This window comes from Kryptolebias marmoratus, linkage group LG22, assembly GCF_001649575.2.
Source record: "Kryptolebias marmoratus isolate JLee-2015 linkage group LG22, ASM164957v2, whole genome shotgun sequence".
In the NCBI taxonomy this organism is placed as follows: Eukaryota; Metazoa; Chordata; class Actinopteri; order Cyprinodontiformes; family Rivulidae; genus Kryptolebias; species Kryptolebias marmoratus.
Genome location: NC_051451.1, coordinates 12627006 through 12650892, shown reverse-complemented (window position 1 = coordinate 12650892; position 23887 = coordinate 12627006). Strand labels below are relative to the sequence as shown.

Here is a 23887-nt window from a genome sequence, read left to right as displayed (position 1 = left end):
CCCCCACCCCCACCCTACACTACCACCCCCCAAAAAAGAAAAAGGAGATGGTGGTGGGGGGTCCTCCTATGTTTTAATGAAGTTTTAATGTTGGCAGCGATTGCGCGCAAGGTGAAACATCCAGGCAAAGTTTGCGGGTTTTCTTAGCGGAGGGCAGGAGGCCCCAGGCGGCCATCTGTGGGAAGACCGAGCAGTGGGTGGAACGGTCTGACTTGTTTCTGTGTCAGATCCAGAAAGAAAGAGTTATTTAAAGTTTTAGCTTGCAACCCACCCCCTATATTCCTTGCAATCTGTCTGCAGAACAATATTGACGAAAGTAAGCTCAACTTTTCTCATGCACGTGGCATTTTCTTTTTTTTTTCCTCGCAGGGTGCCTCACGTTGGCAGTGATAATGTAATAAGTGGACAGAATTAAACAGTTTACCTTAAATGTCAGTCAGGCGGGTCGTCCTCGGCTAATGGCCACTACCCGGGGCACCGATGATGAATTTAACACGGGTGTTGAGTGCGTTGTAGCCTCTGAGCCCTCTTGTCACTGTCAATTTTCGACGATATCTCTATTTTAAGAGGAGAGAAATTAAAGTCAGATCCTGTAGTGAGCCGCTGCACACACACTCCCAAGTTATTTCATGTCAATATCGTTTTCAAGAAAATGGAAAGATATGTTGTGTTTGAATAGAACAACAAAAAAAAAAGATTTTTTTGAGCAACTTTTATTGTTTTTAGATATTTTATAATCAAAGTCGCCCTGCGAAAACAGCCTTCAAAAAGTTTTTATTCATTTCGAGGCTCGGCGGTGTGTGATGTCAATTTGGGGGGTCGAGCCCTGGTGACGCGTCTTCCTCCTCTCTCTGCAGGTACACGAGCTGTGTGATAATTTCTGCCATCGGTACATCAGCTGCTTGAAAGGCAAGATGCCCATCGACTTGGTCATAGACGACCGAGAGGGGGGGTCCAAATCAGACAGCGAAGAAATCACAAGATCGGTGGCCTTAGATCAGGTACATCTCTCCATCTAACTCTGTCTGTGTGTGTGTCTGTGTTATAGGCTGTGCGTGTGTGTTCTCCCTGCTGGTTATTCATCTATTCTGGGCCACCGCTCCACTCCGCTGTTATTTGCATATGATTAAAGCCGTTTCCTTCGGAATGAAAAAAAAAAAATCAGAATAATGTTGCTATTATTGGTCCATTAAGACTTGAACCCGGAACCGACCCGGGAAGATTACCTCGAAAAAGCATCGCCATAAACTTGACCTGTTTCATGTCGATTTTAATTTAGAAGCCTTCTTCATTTTCCCCCCCTCTCTTCTCCTTTTCTCTCTTTTTGAACCTCTACACGGAGCACCAGCGTGTGTGTGTGTAGATGTGTGTGTGTTGTTGTTGTTGGGGAGCAGAGAGGGGCTCCATGGGCAGCACACTGGACTTTAGAAGATGCCTTAGTTTCTCCACCGTAGAGTTCACGGTTCATTACGCGTCTTGTCAGTATTTTTCCTTAGACATGAGTGCACATTGCTTATCGGGACCCCTTCCTCTCCTCCTCCTCCTCCTCCTCCTCCTCCTCCTCCTCCTTTTTTATACATATATTTCGCTCCGAGCGCACAGATTCAGCACCAAACAGTACGGCGGATTCTTCAGAAGCAGCGGGTATTAAAGGTAGATTAGGAAGTGTTTCCCTTTGTGCAGATATCACAGATAACCACAGCCTTCATTATGTGCTCCACTGACTGTTGGCACTCCGGGGACATCGTATGCGCACCGGCATGACCCTGTAATGGTCCGCGCGCACTGCCGTTAAATAATGATAACAGTAACCGATGATTAGAATTATGCAAATCTAGATTTTGGCCATTAATAGCGTCTGTCATATGCACAGGATACAAATAAGTTCAAATATCCAAGAGTTTTAAAGGGTTTAGGAGTATATAACCCGTGGTTTGCGAAAGAGGACGGGGGTAAAAATGAAGTGTCCAAATTAAAGGGATTAGCTGGATAGTCCGACATAAAAAGTAATGAAGCGATTAGGCTAAATAATTTAAATCCACTGCCTTCCATATGGTTGAGTGGTTGGTCTGAGAGCGCGAGGCAGCCAGCGGCTTTTATGTTCTGGGCTGCTGAATGGCAGGACTGGGAGAGGAGCTGGGCCCGACTGGGAAGACAACCCCCGCCCCCTCCACACACACACACAGACTCACACACACCCCTACCCAGCCGCCCTTCTGTCTGATTATGGAAATGAGAAAGATCACGCGGAAGATAATACTTCATTTAATCCAGGAACATAATTAAATAACACAGACGCCACTTGTGCATTTAAGTGTCTCTTTGAACGGTGTTGTACTCTCTCAGGGATTCAGTTTTCAAAAAGTTTTCTTTTTTTTAGTTTTTTTTTTATATAGATAGGTCAGAATGAAGACTTTACGTTATATGGAAATAATAAGTTAAAACCCTTGGGTTTTTAGGTATATGAAGAAAATGATGTTGTGCTTGGGGCACTCATGCACATCTTTAATTGACTGTAAGATGAAGACATGGCCTATTTTAATATAATGATGGTCCCTGTGTAGCCAATTCAGGACTAATCCACATATGTTTACGCTGACAGAATAATATAAATGACCTGCAGGCGGATTTTAGATCAAGACATATAGGAAAACTTTTTGACAAATGTGTAATGTTGAGGGATGAGATTATGTTTTAGGAGCATGTGTGTGTGTAAACAGGCATATCCAAACAGGCAAAGGGTGCATGCCTCTTAATGCTGAATACTTGTATTGTCTGTCAAATAGCAACACACTTCATGGCTTACTTGCAGCTGAAGATATACTATATTTTGCGAACTGTGGGGGTGATTTTTGGGTGACATCTTATCTGCCGTTGTTACGCAGTGACACCCCTTAACAAATTTGCATTGTGTGTGCATTATCTCTTTCCATATGTATTTTTAATATATGCCCTCGGGCATAAAGTTGAAGTGGACTGGAAAGAAACGCCGTGAATTTGCACGAAAGAACAATGTTAACAAGATGGAGAAAGTAGGCTCATTTATTCATAAACCAATTTATTCCAGTGAGGCGACTGTAGCAGAGGAAAGGGGAAAAAAATGTCAGAGGGTAAAAAAAGAAAATACTTTGAATTTATTAAACTCAACAATCCAACGTCTGTTGCTGCATTTTTCACCCTTGCGTCATGAAAGTAATTTTTTTGCATCTTTTTATGTCTTTTTTTTTAAAATCTTTTTAGTTTGCATACATGCGAGTAAGGAGGGACACTGAGCGCCTCTTTCTAAAGAAAGCAGAGCATAGCTAAGAGGTGAAAAAGTCAGAGGCTCTGCTCTGGCTTGTGAATGCAGCTCAGCTAGTTTGGGCTTACCCTCCGATGCTTGTGTGTGTGTGTCTTTCTCTGTGCAAGTGTATGCATATACGTGTGTGCGTCGGTGTGTGTTTGTGTGCATGCTGCTGTTGTGTGCAAGTGTGTGTTCAGACTGGCCTGATAAATGCAGCACCCCCCTCAGGTGCTATGTGAGTGGAGTGACTGGTTAGCACCAGTTGGACTTAACTCTTTCCCTGCTGGTTTCTGCAAAGTTTCCATGCATGCCTAAACCCTGCACTTGGGCTGCAAGTTTTGTGCTGCCCCATTGGATGGACTTTGACCTTGCGGGATGATTTATTTTGGGGCGAAGGCTGAGTTTTGTGGTGTGCATTTCAGCTCTTCTTGTTGTTGTGGAAATACAGCAGCCACAATTTGCTGATTGTGCCTCAGTTTGGTCTGGCACACATGTTCATTACAGCCAGAGACTTTTTCACCGCTGCAGCACGCCATTTTGCACAGTTGCCTTTAATTGCACAGAGAGCACGGGGAGGGGTATGGCAATTTGCTAATGAACTCAGAGGGCCCGGGCTCTTCGCCGTCGATGCTGAACACTGCTAATAGTGCTGAGGACTCACTCCAAGTCTCAAGAGCTCCTCTACTTGATTGAGCCATGCAGCCTGAAGTGGGGCTGGAAATAATTGAAACTTCCTTAAAAAATTATTCACTGGCTGACTTTTTGTGGATGTAGGAGTCCTAAATGATTATGAATGTTCAGCAATTGTTGTGATGCAAGTTAATTTAGTGGAGGGGTGCCATTATATTGAGGACGCTTTTGCGGCACTGCTTCTGAAATCATGTAAAAAGAATGTGAGCCGCCTGACAATCTGAAAACGCATCTATATGTTTGAGATCCTTTGCTGTTTTCCTTACATGCTGTACAATCTTTCCTAAACAAACCCTGCCTGTGCGCGTTAAGTGTTGTGGTCACTGTGTAAGAATTTACTCCTGATAGCACTATCGTGGTATCTTTTCCCAACAAATGGCACTGTTATGCTACACAAGTGCGGGTTTCCAGGTCAGCGAGACCCAGCAGTGTTGGTTTAGGTAACTCTGGCTGTCAAAGAGTGACCTCCTTCCCCCCTCCCCTAAGCTCCTAACCCAATGGAAACCATGACTGCTGGGTTCAGCCACTATTTTCCTAATCAGTACGCTGCTATCGCTAATCTATCCGCCTCACGTTGAGGTATGGATCGAGTTTCAGCCGGCCCAACAGGCACACTCACTCGCTCTTCTACAGTGGCGCGCTGCTGTTCTTAATACAAACTTTGGAATCATTGTAGTGATTGTTGGTAATAGCGGCTTTTGTAGTTGAATAGAGAAGAGGGTTGACCCCCACAGTCACCCCCCCCTCGCTTCTCTTCTCCTCCCCTAAACTCCTCTCTTTTTTTCCTTTTGGGAAGTGAATGCCTAGCGGCTGTTGAGGATTCAACAAGTGACACAAAGAAGAGACCACGTGACTTGTGTGTTTCTTAGCCTCTTCATTATTGTGGTGGAATAACAAGTAGGGGTGATTATGATTATGCAACTCAATGCTGGAGTGACATCAAAGATTAGGAATGTCCTCTTAAATGCCGCCATACAATTTGTTTGTTTTTGTATGTTTCTTTTTTGGTAGTTAATTTATTGTTTGTTTTTAAAATCTTTCAGTGTTGCTGGAAAGTAGTTCTTAGTTGAACCACAAGATCCCAATGGCAAATAAAGTTCTTGGCTTGTGACTCCTGATGCTTATGATGAGCGGCCATGTCTGTCCCCAAGGCCTGCATGCTGTGGTTTCTTTGGCTAAGTAAACAATAACCTGGCTTAACACATGTGTACTTAGCTAATGGAAAGTTCCTCTCCCCCTTAACCCCCTGCAAGCCTCTGACAATGGCCTCCGTCACAAACAGCTTGTCTCCAAGGAATCTGCCGTGCAAATCCAAGCACGGCGGCCGCAAGTTAAGCTAGGCTAGGCTAAAGAAGGGTCTGCTGCGAAACAGGTCATTAAGAAATCACGCCTGCCTTTTTATTCACAGAAAATGAAAAAAAAGAGGAAGCTTCTTTGTTTGGGACTCAGTAGTGTGGATGGGAAAAGCACTTGAGTTAATGTTTTTATTTGGATTTCAGCTCTCGCCGGATAAACACGGAGCATATAGCAAGAGTTGAAGTGGAAAGGGCCACGGAGAGAAATAAAAATCAGTTTCCACGAGTGCCATCTAAACAGACTTTGAAAGCTCGGGTAATTATCTCAAACATGTAATTATCTTTGCTTGTCTTTATGAGGTTAACCTACCAGTTTTAAAAAAGCCAATTCAAGAGTACCTGACGGCTATTCAACACAGCATACTTTACACACTCAAGAGACCAAATCCAGTTTTCTTCCTCACCCCTTCAGCAATTATAAGGTTATTTCTCCTTTCTTTGTCTATTGTCAAGAGTTAGGGAGGAAAGAGAGTGGAGAAGGGAGGGAGTGAGGGGGTCTTTTGCCCCCCTCCCATACACACACACACTTTTTTTTTTCCACGCATACCATTATCAGCCCCTCTTTTCATTTTGGAAGCACTAATATTGCAGCCAGGGGAGGAGAGGGGTGGAGAGAGCTGAGAAAGCAGAGGTAGTCGGGCAAGCACTTGCCTGGCCGGTTATCAGAGAGGCAGATCCTGCTTTATCTAGTCACAGTGGAAAGCAAAGTAAACAAGAGTTTACAATAGCTGGCCTTTCAGCCCCTTTCACTTACAGCTTTCCCACCAGCGTTCGGCTGAGTGCGAGAATGTGTCCGGAGTTATTGCAGGCCATCTCGCTGCTGCAACACATGGCATTCTTGCGGATTTCAGTTCAAGGAAGTGGCGCTGTTGCAAAAGGTCAAAAATTGTGTTAAAGAAAACAACCACAGAAGACAGACGCATCAGAAATTCTCAGGCATGGAGTAACCTGACTGTCATCTTTGATTCAGATGTACCACTGCGCAGGAGTATACATGTGTATATGTGTGTGTGGGGGGTATTTGGATATTTATGTCTGTGCCGTAAAGTATGCACATACGATTATTTCCGCATGCTCGCTGGCACAGAGTGAAAAGTAAATATCCATATCATCACAAAAGATTTCTCTGAGTGAAAAAAGGAAGGCAGAGTGGGGTGGCAAAGCACAACAACCTGAACCATTTTCTTTATAACTGCAAATGAATTGGCAAGGCAACATTTCTTGCATGAGCGCTTGTATGATACGGGGCCTGGCACAGTGAGAAAGGGAAGCCCCTTCTTGCATCTTAGGCACAATGAGAATGCATCGGATTGGAATGCCTCACCGATCATAGCAGAATCAGAATTTCCAGCAAGGAAAATCTTTTCACAGCGAATTAGGCTGGTGTAGAAGGGGAGGGGAGGGGGAAGAAAAGGTGATGAAAAAAAAGAGAGAAGAAAGGAAGAAGAAAGGTATGTGTGGCTCAAAAACGGGGTTCCCTTGGCTTGGAAGATTTAAGAACTTTAGCTAAATCTAGGCAGAATAGGACGTGGAAAATTGAATTTACTGAACAATTAAGCATTGAATTAATCTTTATCCTGCACAGAAGACATCAAGCAAGAGCGAGAAACAGTTACAACGAGTGTGGGGGGAGAGAGTTAGAGACTACGGCTCATTAAGAGAACCAGGAGGGCACTTCTCTTTCTCTCTGTTTCTTCCAGCTTTCTGTTTATGCATCTGTTACTCCTGTGAATTTACATATTTTGAAGGTGTCCCTTCTTTTTGTATTTTTAAAGTGTTGTTGGCACAGGGTGTGTGTTTTTCTTGCTCTCTGTGTATCTTTTGGTCAAGTTGAGTTCTTCTGATAATAAGCCAGGTGTGCATGTATTTGTGTAAGGCAGATAAAAAGTATTTGTATCTATGGGAGTGTTTGCACAAGCGAAGTGACCAAGAGAAGCATTTTTGTGTGTGTGTGTGAACAGAACACACATGCTGTGTGACCTGTGTGTACTTGTGTTATCTCAGCCATGTGTGTATTAATTGCGTGTTAGATCAGTGCTGGGCCTGTTCCATCCAAGGGCGGTGTGTGATTATAAATAAACGCCCCGTCCCTGCAGAGATGCCACCAGGCCCTGTCTCAGCCCCGCCCCGTTTCCCATGGGGCCTCAGTGGCCACCTCCCAGCAGGCAAAGCGCTCTTTTGTTCAATTACAGCTAATGCAGTAGTTTGCCATTTTCCCCCCCTCCACTTTCTAATTATATTTTCAAATGGAATTTGTTAGAGAATTACAACAAAAAGGATATAAAAAAAAAATCACATCCCTTTTTTTGCAAGCTGAGGCTCTTGGTTTTTTTCACTACTTGCCGTTCAACATCCCCAGGGATACTGTGTGCAATTCTGTTTCACAGAACTCTGAATAAACAAGTTCTGCTCATTTTTTAAACGCTGCAGTTTTTTTTTTTTAAAGAACTGTCAAAAGCTGTAGTTAACTGTTTGTGTTTTGAGCATGTGTTCTAGATTACTTCACATCTGATGTTCTCTGGAGTCACTCGGTCATGCATGGGTGTTTCATTTTTTTTTTTCATCTTCTATGGTCAGCAAAAAAAAAATTCTAGGAGTTTGAAAATAAAAACCAATCATCTTGGTATTTTATCCCCGTTAAAATCAACGTTTATCTACCCAATTGAAATCCCAGTCTTGCTTTTGTGTGGTGACTTTAGTCCCTTTTTTTTCTTTTTTGCAAAGCCTAATTTGGAAAACGATTATATCGTCCATGTAAGCACTGGATTATAATTTCATAGCCAGGGAACATCAAACAAGCTCTAATACACCCCAAATGTGTTGAATTTGCTGACTCGTATGTTCTGTCTGTTATTCTGCTCCATCTTTATTTTGTTTTAAACAAATTCTCTGTCATGAAATAATATCTGCTTCTTTGTATAAAGCTAAACTCTTCTCACAGCAGCAGCAGCAGCAGCGCCAACCGTAGTATCCCAATTGAAACCAGTTGTTCCCCACAGTGTTTCTCTCCTCTCCCTCTTCTCTTCCTCCATGTGGGTTTCTATCACTCATTTCGTCGCGAAGCCCTAAAAGCGAGATGCAAGCACCACATTGCCCCCTTGATATCTGCTTCATTTGATTTTCACAGAGCAAAGATAGGCTTGCGCAGGCGGAGGTGGAGGAGGCTCGATAAGTGTTTGTGCTGCGTGTGTTTTGTTTGTTTGTGAAATCGAGTTGTATCTAAGGCATTAGATTCCATTTCCTCTTATTCTGAGGTCTCTTTTCTCCCGTCTTGAGCACTAATGTTGCTTCGCAGAGCACTGGGAGACATCTGGTTTGGTTTCAGTTACATAGCGGCTTAGTATGGGGTTAGATTTTTCTGTATTCTTTCAGCATTTGTTCATGTTTGTAGGCATCTTTGGGTGTCTTTATCTGTCTCTAGCTGTGTGATTGTATTTGCTGTCTGCCTTCCTGTCTGTTTACACTATTTGTGGCGTGTGGTTTTATGTTTTCCATCCTCTATGGGCCATTTGCTAACCACTGTCCAGTGTGCAGCTGACACTCATCTGACCTTAGACACAACTTACTATATATAAACTCAAATCTCCTGAGCCTGTCTCGTCAGCTAAAACAGATTATATTCAGTGGAGTTTTTTTTTTTTAACTTACCTGAAATTTTTTATTTGTTTTCACTCAGCCTCAGCTGGATTGGTCACGCAGTATTTTGTTTCACTTTGTTTGACTGTGTGAAAACATTTGCTTATTTGATTAAGCCTCTGTCCTGCTGCCCAAAATGAAATCTAATTCCACCTCATTGGCCATCTATGATTATCATTCCTCGTCTTTTTTTTTTTACATTTTTGGGCAAAAACAGAGGATTTCTACTGATGTGGCAATCCTTGACTTATTTACCTCCTGCTCCCTCTCCCTCTGCCTGGATGACATCACTCCCTGGCTCTCGCTGTACCCTATCTTAAGTTGTAGCTGTTTTGTATTTTCATCTGCTAGTGGTTTGAGCCAAATGGAGGCAGCCGCGGATTGCATGCTTCAGAAAGCTGGAAACCAAAGCAACATGTTCGCTTTTTATTCGCCTCTTCATAAAGCCCTAATAATCTGCATTCCATAAAATGTTCCTTACTGCGTGACAGGCCTAAGAGTTGGCAATGATGATTTAATTTTAAATGTCATTTTGTATATTTTTATGTCTCTTGTAAAGTGAGGTATATTTAAAAAAAAAAGAAAAAGAAAGACGGTTGACAACATCCACAGACTGACTTTTCTGTGCTGTCTCTCCCCTCGACAGACGTCCTGGAACAGAGATCACGACGACACGGCGTCCACGCGCTCCGGAGGAACACCGGGACCGTCCAGTGGCGGGCACACGTCACACAGCGGTGACAACAGCAGCGAACAGGGTAGGAGTTAATGCGGCAGAAGAGTGTAACAAGAACACAAAGACGCTGAGTGTCCAGTCCACTAGATTATGTCATATTCACCAAGTAGATGGCAGAAAACTTTCTTAGGTTTTATTTCAACATATGCAAAGTGCGTTCTTGTAGAATCTCATAGTTGCTTGTAACAAATCAGTGTTTTTTTACAAAGCAATTCTTTAACCTCGTATGGAGATTTCACTTTAGTTTGAGACACTTTTGCAGACTTGTTCGAGCAAAATAGGACCCATAAAAAGAGTTTTGAAATCATAAAGGTGTTTTTTTACAAGAGAGATGAAGTTGCTTGTGTGAGTCTATGCACTGATTTGATGCAGAATCGGCAGACTGTCACATGTGCGCACAGTTTCTGTGCATTGTGGGGTTGCTTGTGTGTAATAAGGAAGCAACAGCAGGAGAACAGAGTCATGTTGTGGTTGCAAACAAACTGTATGCTAAAACAGCAACTCTATATACTGTAATATTGAAGGCAAAGTCAAATTGAGCAGTTTGCAGGGTTGCCAGTACCAGCAGGTAGAACCCGGGAGGGAGACGGGAACGTTGCCATGCCTTCCAGTTTGAAGAATCAACACACACGCTCTGTCTTTGTCTCTTACCGAGCCTTGCTTTTTGCTTTCTCCCGCATACTTTTTACTTTCACTCCCACTCCTCAGTAATGGTCAGTTTCGAAGATTTAGACATTAGTTTAAAACAAAACCTGAAACATGGATCATGTGAAAAAGGAAAACAGACTGATGAAAGAGCTCTGAAATTACAGTGAAACGGGGCAAGACAAAGAGATACTGTGTAAGTGTGGGCGCCCTCCTCTACCTTTGATGACTAATAGTCTGGAGCAGCCAGCCAAGAGCTGATTGGTCGCTCTAATGAGCGTGCTCCGTGCCGAGTTTGGGCTCCTGCTTCTGCGACCTTTGCCCCTTATTGACCAAACTGACACTTCATTTTTCACATCTTTCCAATTATAGACTCGCTCCTTATGCTCGCCCCACTCCAATGACTCTATCTCATCATCTCTCTGTCACCTCAAATCTCTGTTTCCCCAAATCTGTCTGGCTGTAGAAGGTTTCTATTTGCTGTTTGGAGTCCACTGGAGGGTAAACAAGGGGTGGAGTTTAGATAAATGTGTGTGTTTGTTGGTATTTTGAATGCAGTGCTTTAAAACGTGATGGATTTTCTTATGCATATGTATCTGCAGGAATAAAAACTTGTTGGCAAACTAGCAAATTTAAAGCAAAGACAACTTTTGAAAAAAAAAAAGAAGAAGTAGATCCATTTAGCTTTTTAAATTTTAAGTGCTGCTGGGATCATAAAAGTCATAAAACTGGTGATGATATTAAAATGATCACGGATATCTTCGTCGGTTAAATGTTTTATTCTGGTTTCATTTCCAGTAAAGTTCCAACAATCTGCAAATGTACTTTTAAATATCACTAAATCTTTTGCTTGCCCTGAGCCTTAAAAAGAAGAGAAAAAAAATGAAAGTGAAGTCTGGCAACTAAATTTGTGTTGTTAAATCATAATGCGGTTGCACAGTGCACTTTGGGGTGGGGGAAGAAGTGGGTGCTGCTTATTTCTCTGCTCAACGTTTGGCCGAGTATTCTTCGTTTTCAGACCCAGGTAGCGTTAGAAAAGCCCTCGTCTTTTTAAAGCTTGCAGATAAACAGAAGACCCAACAGTGCTTCAGACTGCAGTGACAACAGAGAATATACCGCAGGACATATTGGACTGTTTTCAGGCTTAAATGGGTTAAGAGCTATCACTGCCACATCATTTTGGCTCCAGCAAATTCTGTGTCATTCACTTGGTAATCCCAGTAAGCTGGTTATTTATCTGTTTGGCACTTCGCTCTCTCTCTCCTTGACAACTTCACCTCGTTGTCTCTCTTCCCCCTCTCTTGCACTCTTTTATCTTCACGTCCTCCCTCTCTTTTTGCAGTTTTCCCTTGTCTCCCACCTACTCTTCAGTCTCGCTTTCATTTTAATGTCAGCTGGTTTTCTCTCTCCTCATCTATCCCTCCCCCTTTTTGGGGGGCTTCCTTGCCTCCCACTCGCTCTCAAACACCACTTTTTGTATTTTCTCCGTCTTTCTCATTTTTTAACCTCTTTTTCTTATGTGCTGTCTTTCATCTTCATTATGTTCTTCTCTGATTTTGTTTTTACATCTTTCTCACTCTTTATGTTTTACATTTTTGATGTTTCACATTTTTGGCTTTCTTGCCTACTTTTATTCTATACCTTCACATTTGTCTCAATTTTTTCCCTTATTTTTAGCCTAATCTTTTCTTTCCTTTTTTAAACTCATGTTGCTTATCTTCTTGTTTTATACCCTTTCTTCAAATTACTTCTTAAATTTTGCCCATACATTTTTTTTCCTTTCATTTTCTTGGACATCCTAAACAAGTCCCCAGGCCTACAAGATCATATAAAACACATTTAAAATAAGTGCTACTAAAAATAAGATTTACAAACATTTCCAAAAAAAATAGCTAGCAAATAAAAAAGCCACTGGAGATCTGTACTGTAAGCCAGCATTGGAACATAGTTACAACCCTTTGTGACTAAATTGTGAAAAAAATGTGCACATTATTTGCAGAAGTGTGGAGTGAATGTCACAATTTTTTCTCAGTTATGTACATATGCACTGTAAGTAGTAATTCAGTGTGATTTCAACTGAAAGTGTACATATTTTCTCATAATTTTGTATCTTTCACTAGTGGCCAACAGTCATAGCTCAGAGAAATAAAGGCTTACGGCTTCAGAAGGACACACGCTCTCTTTTTTTTAACTTTTATGATTCATCTTTTTCTTTCAGTCTCTGTTAAGTTTCTCTAGTTATACAACAAAGTACTTTACTTGACAAAGTTTGAGCAATAAAAGTTGTCCAGTTTATTTGTCTAGCACCAATTCACAACAAAAGTAATTTCTGGGTTTAATACAGAAAAGTAAATGAGTCCAGTTCAAATTAAGTTGCATACAGTACAAATCATTTCTAATAATGTCAACTCAATACAGTCTACTGACACTCACTTCTGCACTTGATTTGTGATGATCAGGAAACCTATTCCAGCAATCAGTGGGTGAGAGGCGGGTTACAATCAGGTCAGCTGTAAAATGACAATTTATATTAAAAAGAAAAGTTTAAAAGAAATCAACAAAGCATTGAACCATCACTTTAATATAATCTCCTGTCCTAAAAACATGCACATGGCAGTGCGCAACAGTGGAGAGTAGAACTTCATTTTTCCAGGAAAACCTCCAGCAGAACCAGTTTCAGAAAGGGCAGCCACGTCTGAGGAACAAGAAAGAGAAACAAACCAGCACAAAAAATGTGTAGATACATTCATGAAAGGGTTTTGATTGGGGTTAGGGGTCACAGTGTCAAAATGTTTCAGCTTTGAAAAGTTTTAAAGTTCTTAGGTGGCCCTGAAGAACAATTCACCCAAGGGTGCCAATGATAATTCACCTTTAAAACTAAATTGCACGTCATAATGGAGCTTGCCTAAATTACCTGTGATGTTGAGGGGAAGATTTCTTTCCCTTGACCACTTTCTCTGACCTTCAGCCTGAAGAGCTGTGATATTTTCTAACATTAGTATTTTTTTCCTTTTCTTTTACCCTTTTATTACTCTTTTTTCTGAGTCTCTCTCCCTTCTTCTACTCCTAATCTGTCTCTGATTCCTCCCCTCTTGTCTGCTTATCGTCTACTCCTCATTCTTCTCTCCTCCAGCAGAGCAAAGCTCATAGGAAGGACGCTAGACAGAAGAGAACCTTTAACTAGAGAACTGGCCTTTTTTTGCTTACTTTTTTTTTTTTTAGAGTAGAACACCACATGCTCTGCCCTGTTCCCTTGTTTTAACGGGTCACTGCTCAGCAGTTTAATTTTTTTTCTGTTGTAACCTGGAAGCGCATCCTCAAATCAAAACGACAGAGGAATCGTGAGAAATATTTTAATAAAACAATAATCTACTTTAACAAGAAGACAGATAATGATAACTATTAAACTAGCAGATGTTTTGCAGAGCTTTGTGAGTGTCAAAGAGGGGATGTGAAAAACAATCTGCCTTTTATTTTTACATATGGTGACAATTCTCACATGCTGCATCCTCAGTTATGGTGTTTATGCTTTGACCACAATGCCCATGGTGTATTTTAGCACTAAATTCCATTGGCAGTAACAGATAAAAAAAAAAAAGAATTGAGGGAGGATCACATTTGTTTCGCACATGTCATTAAAATCAGTTCTGGGTGTCTCCTTTCTCCCTAAAGAGCATACAAAGAAGAAAGCCTCTTATTTTTTTCTCTCACCCCCCTTTCTTCGAGAGATCTTTGTAAACATCCAGCTAACACTGACAAGAAAAAGTCAGAGAGCAACTGCAGTTAATTAGTCCCTCTCTATTACTGTATGTTAACTAGCGCCTACCACCAGCCTGCTTTGTTTAATACCCACAAGCACTCTGGAGAAGCCTTGGATCATGCTGTTTTGTAAAAAAGTAATGCTTCGAAGGGTGAAGGAAAAGCTAACAGATCATATGCGCCTGTGATGGCGGGGAGTCCCTCATGTACTCTTTTTTTTTTCTCGCAGTATAAAGTGCTCCTCTTTGCCTGTGTGAATTTGTAAGGACACCCGTCGGCTTCTCTGAGGGGCTGGCGTGCGAAGGAAACAGAAAAAACATTCAGGCACTGAACTGGTCAGCCGCAGCGATGTGGATGCGAGCTGAGCGAGAGGAGCAAAGTGTCTGCTCTGTTTCTGAAAGCTACGAGGTTCTCTTCTTCTGCTGGTCAGAGTCGTCCCGGGAGTGAGGCGATGACTGCTGATATTAGATATGTATCACCAATTACCCTGACTGTTTGTAAAGAGAACAGTGTGCCGATCCAAGACAAACGGCTCCCTGTAAGGCCGAGTGTTACTGTTTGCCTAAATTGCTGGCCTGAGATTCCTGCTTGTTGTGTGATATCTAGCTCTGAGATTCGGTTCAGGCCATTTGGAGAATTAAACTTATATGTGCTTATTTTTGCTATATGACCCACTTAATTGCTACAAATATGTGTCTAAAGTGAACAATAGTCTTGTTATTTTTTTCATGAAATCCCGATGTTCTGAAACAGTCTTTTTTGTAAAATTTACACAAAGGTTAAGTTATTTGACAGAAATTAGGTTTATGGATGTTTTACATATACAAATTAAAGCTCTAACATTCCTTCAAAAAATGCATATCACCCTCCACCTTTTATACTTAAACTAAGATCTTCTTATGAGGGCCGTTTTGGTTTAATCTTGCAAATGATGTTATGCACAATCTCATGTTGTAGTGCAAGATCTTGTGAGATGCATTAGTGCTCACAGTATGTGTTAGGGATGACTCTTGGTTACTACCATCTCAAACGTTGGCTCAGTATCTGTCAATTTGACTAAGTTAGAACCATTTTTGTCTAGGCTAATTTTGATTAGCTGTGTAAGAAATGTTCCTGATGCTGTCATCCATCCATCTGTCCATCCATCCATCTATTCATTCATTCAACCTCTGTGCCCTCCAACAAGGTCAAGCCTCCACAGACCCGCTGCTGTTTTCAGTCATCTTCTTGGGTCGTTGCCAGAGCCAGGGTGGGCAAACGTGGACATGAACAGGGGTTCCAGGCAATCAGCAGCCAGCTTCCGCTCGTCCAATCGTTCAGCTTCACGTGTCCCCTTCAAAGTCACTGATTAATTGGTCCAATTGTCCAGCAGACCGGAAGAGAGAGCTGTATTTGTTTGTGTTGTGTTCCCCCTGCCTGACTTGATTGGTTCTTTCAGCGACTCAAAAATGATGTGCTCATTTTCCTTTTCACGGTTAAGCAAAATTATAAACACAACTTTAAATAATTGCTTTTATTAATCAGTGCCAAAGTCTTTCAGACAAAATAATAAATCTAAAAAAAAGCAGATATTAAGAGACACAGTGGTTAACCTTGTGTGTATGTTGTCTAGACATTGTCTAGACGTAATCGAGCAAGATCCTTGGTCCGGTAATTGTCTTATTGGTGTCCAGCTTTACCAGTAATCTGTTTACATGTGAGACTCTGTGGGTGGATAAAAGGTATGTGGTTCTTTTGATTTTTCTTTAGTCTGTATTACTAGAGGTGGGAGTGGAGTAGCTGGCAGATACAAGAAGCATTCTCTGTTTGATTTCTTCAGGGTGTGTGAACACAGGAAAGAGAAGGAAAGTCAGAAACCTCCACCAAGGCCATAGAGTCATTAAAACATTTTAGGATCCGTATCAAGATCACTTTTTTTGACAACCAAAATATAATCAGATGTAGATTTATATCCAGTACTTACTTTCTGAGAGTTTCATTAAAAGACAGACAGAGTTGATGCCATGAGCTAATGCCAAAGTTTTAAGCAAGGATGTCGTGCAATGTGTAATATTTGGAGTGTGTGTTGGGAATTAGTCTTAACTACTTCCACTCCAAATTTTAGCACAATAACTGTAGGACTGACTGAATTAAAGCCTTTTTTTGTGTTTGATAAGGTCGGTTAGGTGTGGTGGCCAATTTGATTGGGTTTGGCATCCAAAGGTAATCATTTGTAGTAGTATGTCTAGTGATTATTTTCTGGAACTTTCATTAAAGTCTATACAGTTTTCATGAGATATTTTGGTGACAGACAGACAAACCAACACATGTACACAGAGACAGGCAAAAACATAATTGTCCAACTTCACATTTCAGTGGCGGCGATAATAACATGGAATCTGAGAGTAAACTGAACTAGGGGAGAAAAATTAATCTCAAGCTAAATGTTGTTAAAATGTTTTGATGGTTCAGTGTCTTTGTGTTTTTGTGTTCATAAAAAGCTGAAGATCTAACTCTGTTCTCATGAAAATCAGTATACAGCTGACATAAAGGGGTAATTGGTTCTAAAACAGCTTTATAAATCATCCAGAACAACTCTGTGTTGCTGGTAGCAGTGTTTACTCCTCCTTCAGTGGATTTACTGCATCTCAAACATTATTACCTGTAGTTACCTGGGAAAAGTAAAGGCTTTTCAGTGCCCAGCCACGACCTTCATCTCTCTGAGCTTTACAACCTCGCACTATCGCAGTAGCTGGCTCGTCCGCTGACATGTAATGACTCATGTAGCAGAAAATCATGACCCTTGATGACTTTTTATTGCCTCATATGAAGCGAGCAAGTGGCTTGAGTTTGCCCCTCTCTCAAAAAAAAGAGGAAATTGTATTAAGTTCCCACAGCGAGGAGTCAGTTTGCTTTTAGGATTAGGGCTGTTGTTACACAGCTGCTGAGGTCGTGAGGAAAAAGGGGGTCTGAAATAAAAGTTAACACAATAATTTCCTCTCTTCTTCTTCCATGGTTTAACATGAGATGATCCTCTGCTTTTTCAATCACATCCACTAAGTTTGTTTTATTGGCTTGAGTCAATATTTCATGTGTGAGAGGATAATAATCATAAAACTATTTGATAAGTTATTCAAGTCTGTTTGACTCGGAGACTTTGGTTTCGGAGTACATTCAGTATGTGAGTTTTATAGCTCTGCTCTTTGTGTACATTTTTTCCTTTTTCACTTCTCTCTCACCTTCTTATTTGTCTTCACCCTGATAAAGGCTTTCTGGGAAAACACTGAGTGGAATTATTAGCACATTTTTTGAAGCTGAACTATTGTCTTCTTAGACCTCTGTTACTTTAAAATCCCCTTGCATTCATTCAGTTTATGTCTCCATCTGTTTGTTGGTTAAATGTGGGCCTGTTTGCATGACCAAAGAAATGCAAAATATAGCCCGAACTATTAAAATATGCCTTGTGTGCAGAATTTACATGAAATACATATTCATTCATGACATGCATGTGCACAAAAAATATCTTCCTTCACGCTTCCTCTGCCTCTCATATGCCTACACTTAGTGTCTGTGCCTACGACTTTTTCTCTCAGATCATTTTTAATCCTTTTAAATACAACCTCAATTCTGAAAAACTTTGGATGTTGTAAAAAATGTAAATAAAAGCAGAATGGTTTCATAAAAAGCATAGTTTATTCACAGGGAAACAAAGTAGACATATGAAATGCTTTAACTAAGAGATTATACCATTTTAAGGAAAAAATAAGATACTTTTGAGATTTATGGCAGCAACATATCTCAAAAAAGTTGGGACAGGGTCATGTTTACATTTGTAAAGTATTCCCTCTTTATTTACCAACAGTCTACAAACTTCTAGGAACTGAGGGGACCAGTTGCTGGACTTTTTGGAGGGGAACGTTGTTCCATTTTTGTCTGATATAGGAGTCTAGCTGTTGAACAATTCTTCTTTGCAGGATGGGAACATATGTTGTGACATGTGAATGTGACATTCGTGGTTTCCAAAGATAATTTCAAATTTGGATTTATCTGACCACAGAACAGTTTTCTACTTTGCCTCATTTCACTTTAAATGAGCTTTGGCTTAGACACGACGGGGGCATTTCTGTGTTCACATATGTCTTTTTTTGTAGGATAGACCTTTAACCAGCATGTGTGGATTGCAAGGCAACCTGTGTTTACAGACAATATTATATGAGAGTGTTTCTGAGCCCATCCAGGACAGAATCTGACCTGTTTTAATGCAGAGCTGCCTGAGAGCCTGAAGATCACGGTCAGAATTGTCATTTGAGCTCTGAGATTTCTCCAGATTCTTGAAATCTTTTAATAATTTCTGAACTGTAGATGATGGGATATTCAAAGTCCTCCAAATTTTCCATTGAGGAATATTATTATGAAGTTCCTCCACTATTTTTAGATACAGTTTTTTTCAGACAGGTGAGCCTCTTCCTATTTTTCTTCTGAGTGATTCAGCTTCTATAATGCTTGTTTTACAATCAGTGCTTTTACTAATCTGTTACAAATGAACCTAATTCATCGCAAAATTCTCCTGTAGCTTTTTTTAATTTTTTTTTGTACCACTTAGTTTTACAGCCTTTGAGATGTCTTGCTTCTATAAAATTCCAAATGACCTTAAAAGTGATACAGTTTCTCAGATTAAACATCTGATATATTTACTACGTTCCTTTGTAAATAAAATATGAGGTTATGAGATTTGCATTTGTTATTATTTACATTTTACACAGTGTCCTAACTTTTTTTTAAAATTGTGGTTGTAAGTAAAATAACCCAGTGTCAATATAATTAAAATGCACTTTCATGCGTTCATGCTGTTCGATGCTTAAAAGACAAGTTTCACTTCATTTGCTTCACTGAGGGAGTGCAAGCGGGAGGGAAATGTATCTTTAGCTCCCATGTTATAATTGTGGTGCACTAATGATGTAGACACATTCTCACTGTTTACAGGAAGCGCTCTTCTTTAATTTGTGACTGGTGTGAATGCCAAATGCCTATATCTAATTACTGGTGTTTGCTAAAAGACACTATTTACACTCCCTCTGTAGCCTTGGAGATGCCTCTTGTGATTCAGGGTGGGGAGATTTGAAAAAAGAAAACTTAAATGTTTAAAGTTAACAATTTAGATGTGATAGATGTTTTTTATGTTCTTCCTATGGAAATTGATATTAGCATTAATAAGGCCTTTTTCGGTTAAGATCCCTTTAAATATGTTTTCATGCAGAGTCTCTTGTTTAGCTCTTGTCAGCTGAATGCTCCGTTTAGGTTTATTTCGGTACAAACCACCATACTTTGCTCAATTACAGTGCAATTGTGTCCCAAAAGAAGATGCTACTTTTGTCAAATTACTAGATATCTCTTTTGAGAAGTAAATTCTTCAGCTTTGATTTACAGATGTAAACAGTTTGAAATGTGGTGTTGCACATGTCGTGCAAATGAGTCAGGGAAAAAAAAAAGCATACTCTTTCACTTATATGTACATGTGGTGTTTGTTTGTGTGATACGTTTTGTATTCTTCTCATGAAAGTGGAAAACAGTGACATATTTGTGTCTGGTTTGTGTTCCTTATTATTACCATTATTAAAACCTGGGCAATAATGTTTTTGCCTGTGTCTGTGCGTGTGTACATATGTCTGTTTAAGTGTCTGCTTGCAAAATATCTGGACACATTTTAATGAAACTCAGACAACAAACACTGGATGTATATCAACAACTGATTACATTTTGGAGTAAAACACAAAAGCAAAACCAAACACAAAAATGGCAATAACTCGATCAATTTGACAAATATTGAGCTAAAATTTGATGTGGTAGTAGCTGATACTGAACCCCGATTCAAAGTGTGAGCACTAACTGAAATTTATTAGTTGGTGTACATCTACACATAATTAACCTTTGTAGTAAACCCAGTTCAAGTTGGCTGTCAAAGCAAATCAACCTTAGACAACAAAAAATGGTTATAATGCAATCACTTTTACAGATAATGAGCTAAAATTTGATGTGGTAGTAGCTGAGAGTCTTTTTCAAAACATAGTTTGAGTGTGAAATCTTGCACAACATTATTTTTAAACTTTGACCAAAACATCTGTAACTTTGTTATTTCTCAACATATAGTAAGATGATCTTAGTTTAACATTCTAACATTACATGTGACGGGTGATATGCACTCCTTCGAAGAATACTAGGCCTTTAATTCTGTCTGTTTTCAGCTTAAAGTAGCCTGGGTTTCCCTGGCCCCAAGACACGCAGACAAGCTCTCCAAGAAAAAAAAGATCATTTTTTTATTGTGGCTGTACAGGTTCATAAGGATTCTGACAGTAAAATCACAGCGGCTCATTGCCAATGTGTCACAGCTATTATGGATGGCTCTTAAAACGACCTTAAACTCACTCTTCTCCTTCTGAGTTGCACCACTGTCACTGCTGACTGTGTCTCCCTCCTCCTCCTCGCTTGAAAAGAAGCCAAGCTCAGAGCCCAAGAGGCCTCTGATCAGATAGATGTTAACTTTTCACTTGGATCAGACTGGAAGGAGAATTCAGGCTATCAGTTATGCCAGTGAGAAGCAGAAAAAAAAGGTTAAGATGAGCATTTTCATGAATACTTTTCCTTCTGTTCATGCAGGCACTTACAATGACCACTTTATACAGGTTTTAAAAATAAATGGTTATGAAAAAGGCAGGTTTTGAGGAAAGTTAGAAAAAGAATAGAAAGGAAGAGCAAAGAAACAGTGTCTTGGATTGATGGAAAAGCATTTGCGTGCAACTCTTACACACACACACACAGCCACACACACACACACACACACACACACACACAGAGCACCGTTTATTTAGGCTTTTGATAAAGCGATTAGTCTCATCATCCTGCTCTCTTTAGGGGGTCCGTGTTCAGGAAATCCGGGCTTTCCTGATACATGCTCCTGTTGGAAAACCTGGGTAAAGCAATACAGATAATAATACTACTAATAATAAATTTGTGCAATTTGGCTAAAAAGTTACATTACAGAAAAGACTGAATATGAAATAGGGAGCAGAAAAACAGAGCAGAGTACAGAAAGTTAGCAAAAGAGAAAAAAACAGAAGGTACAGAAGATGGACTAGAGCCAAGTGTTTTTTTTCTTTATTATTAGCTCAATGGCAGAGGTTGGAGTCCAGCTTAAAGCTACAAACAGTGAAGTGCTAATTTTAGCCTCCAAAGAGGATAAGGATAAATAGCTTGCTGCCAGTTTGCCATATGGTCCCCCGCCGATTATATTGTGTCAGGAATATTTTCACCCCACCTCCACCCTTATGCACACAAACATGCACACATATAGACACAAACACACGGGAACATGTTTTGTTTCAGATTTTTTTATTTTTTTTTAAGTTAGAACATTACAGAAAAGGTCAAGCAATGTTTTTATTTGTGTCTATTTAAAAATAGAAAATATGCTGGATGTGAAATGTTCAGATGGGACAATGGGCAGCCCTTTTTTACCCATTACTATTGCTTCCAGATGCAAAGTAACATTTGGCCTCTTCTGTAATCTTCTGCAAGTTGGTTTATATTCTTACTTGTAAATATGAACCCTGTGGAAGAATAAAAATGAGCGTCTCTCGACCAGCACACATGCATATGTTCACATGTAAATGCAACACACACACTCTCACAGCTACTCTCCATTATTCTCTCACTCTCTACCTCAAATTGAAATAATTCAATTTATAGACACAGTTCCAGACCTCCCTGGCTAAGAGCATTATGCATGGAGCCCCCCCTCTCCTTTCCAAACAAAAGAAGGAGAGAATTTACCAGCCAGCTCTCCAAACGGCACCAACACAAAGCCAATTTCATGCCAGAAAAACACCAGCAGAAGAGCCATATTTGGTTGCAACCTTTTCCCCAGTGGATTTTCCTTTTCATTGATAGGAGTCAATGGTACTTATATTTTTTATCTGCAGGTTTTTTATAACCCTTATATGGAGTCTTCACATGCTCCTAATTTTTAAACTTGGTTTTTACATTCGAATAGATTCAGTCTAAGATTTGATCTTTGAAGCAGACTTAAGGGTGGTCCACACAAGAATGTTTTGCATGTGTGTGAATACTCAGAAGTTTAAAAAAAAATTATTTTTAGCCTTTTGTCTACACGGAAACATGTTTCAGGAACCCCAAAATGATATGTTAGTTTTAAAAACGGACCCCGGAGTGAAAAATAATCTTGAAATGCCCTTGTGTTTCATGTGTACACAGCCAAAATTCAACCTTTTGAAAATGATGTCATAGCCCAACATCTAGGGTGTCTACTTCTTTTTGTTGTGTTTACATTTCGCACCCAGCGTGTTTTGTGTGGATGCAGACATTTCCAGAAATGTCATGTTTGTAGGGAAATTTGAGACGGTACCAATAAAAGTATCTTTTTGGAAAAATTGTGGAAAAAAACCTCCTGATGTACTTATGCTGCACATACCTATAACAGTTTGGGTTAATATGCATGTTAGAAACATAAAGATATGAAATACCAAGGCCAAGATGTCATGTTGTGAGCCCACGCAACCTGGAATGCAGCAAGTTGGAGGCAAAAAGTAGTTTAATGTGAGTCTTCTGGGCTAAAGCTTGACCCAAGGCTGACCCAGACCAAACATGCTGTCCCCAGAGGCCCCCTCCCATTGGTCCCTTTGACATGGATACCTGCTATAGGGATTCAACTGAGAGATAAAGACCTTGCCAAGCTTTTCTAAGAGTTCAGGGAGGGAGAAAAGAGGAAAGAGAGGGCCAGATAACAAATACCTGTAGATAAACACAGGAGCAGCAGGCTGGGCTGGAGGGCAACATGGGCGTTTACTTAGTGTGTTTGCAGAGCAACACAAAGCTCACCACTTGTGGTGCACACACTTGTGAACAAACACATTTGGATGTAACCCGATCATTTCTTTTTGCTTCAAGCCGTTGCAACTTAAAGAGATGAACAGGGACTGATGGCAGAGATTCTCAGTAGTGATAACCTTTGGAGTAAAAGTCTGAATGGTGGTGTTAAACCCCCACACACACACACGGAAAAACAGCATATATATGAGTTGTACACACCAGCTCCAAAGGGCAGTCCTGAGTCTTTGTTCCATTGAGATTCTCTTGAGCAGCAGGGAGGTCATACTCTTACAGGAAGTCACCCCCAGAGAGGGCTGCCTCTTTCAGGAAGTGACTCGGTGGGAATGTGTGGCGAGAGCACCGGCATCCATGGGGGGCATATCACTCCTGTCCACATGGGCCCATGCTCCACAGGAAGTGGGTCGCTGTAAACCCACTCACTTCCTCTTCCTCTGCTTCTGTCCTAAAACTCTTATCAGGGCTGCGTATGGGTAGGTTGATAGGACTGCTAATCCTCCACATCCATGCAGCACTGCATCCTGTACCTATCAAGGCCATGACAAGTAAGGGGGTGGGAGGAGGGGTGGGGGAGAGACACAGTGTTCCTTTTCGGGGGGTGCTGGTTAGCGGGGAGTATAATCTTTTATATTTAAGCTTGTAAACTAGAGAGGTTTGATCACTTAAGAGGTATGTATGAGGGAGTATAGGAGGGCGTCCTGTGATAAGACTATTCTAAACCTCTAAAATGTAAATGCAACCATGACAATGAAAACATTTTACCATTGTGGGTTTTGGCTCTGAAAACTTGTTTACAATCCTCTCACTAATTTGAGCTTGTGAATGCAAATCATATTATACGAAAACTTTTGTTATTTCAAAAAATAAAAAAATCCCATCTGGATGTTGACTTACTATTATTAG

The 23887-nt window shown here is 40.5% G+C and overlaps 1 protein-coding gene across 1 annotated transcript in view; it reads left to right on the top strand.

The window, feature by feature from the left end:
- LOC108244135 (homeobox protein Meis1) overlaps nt 1-23887 on the top strand; it is an 81271-nt gene that overhangs the window by 4985 nt on the left and 52399 nt on the right. Inside the window, exons 6-7 of the mRNA XM_017430043.3 lie at nt 858-1001; nt 9611-9722. Coding sequence (XP_017285532.1) covers nt 858-1001; nt 9611-9722 — 256 coding nt within the window. The remainder of the gene's footprint in view (nt 1-857; nt 1002-9610; nt 9723-23887) is intronic.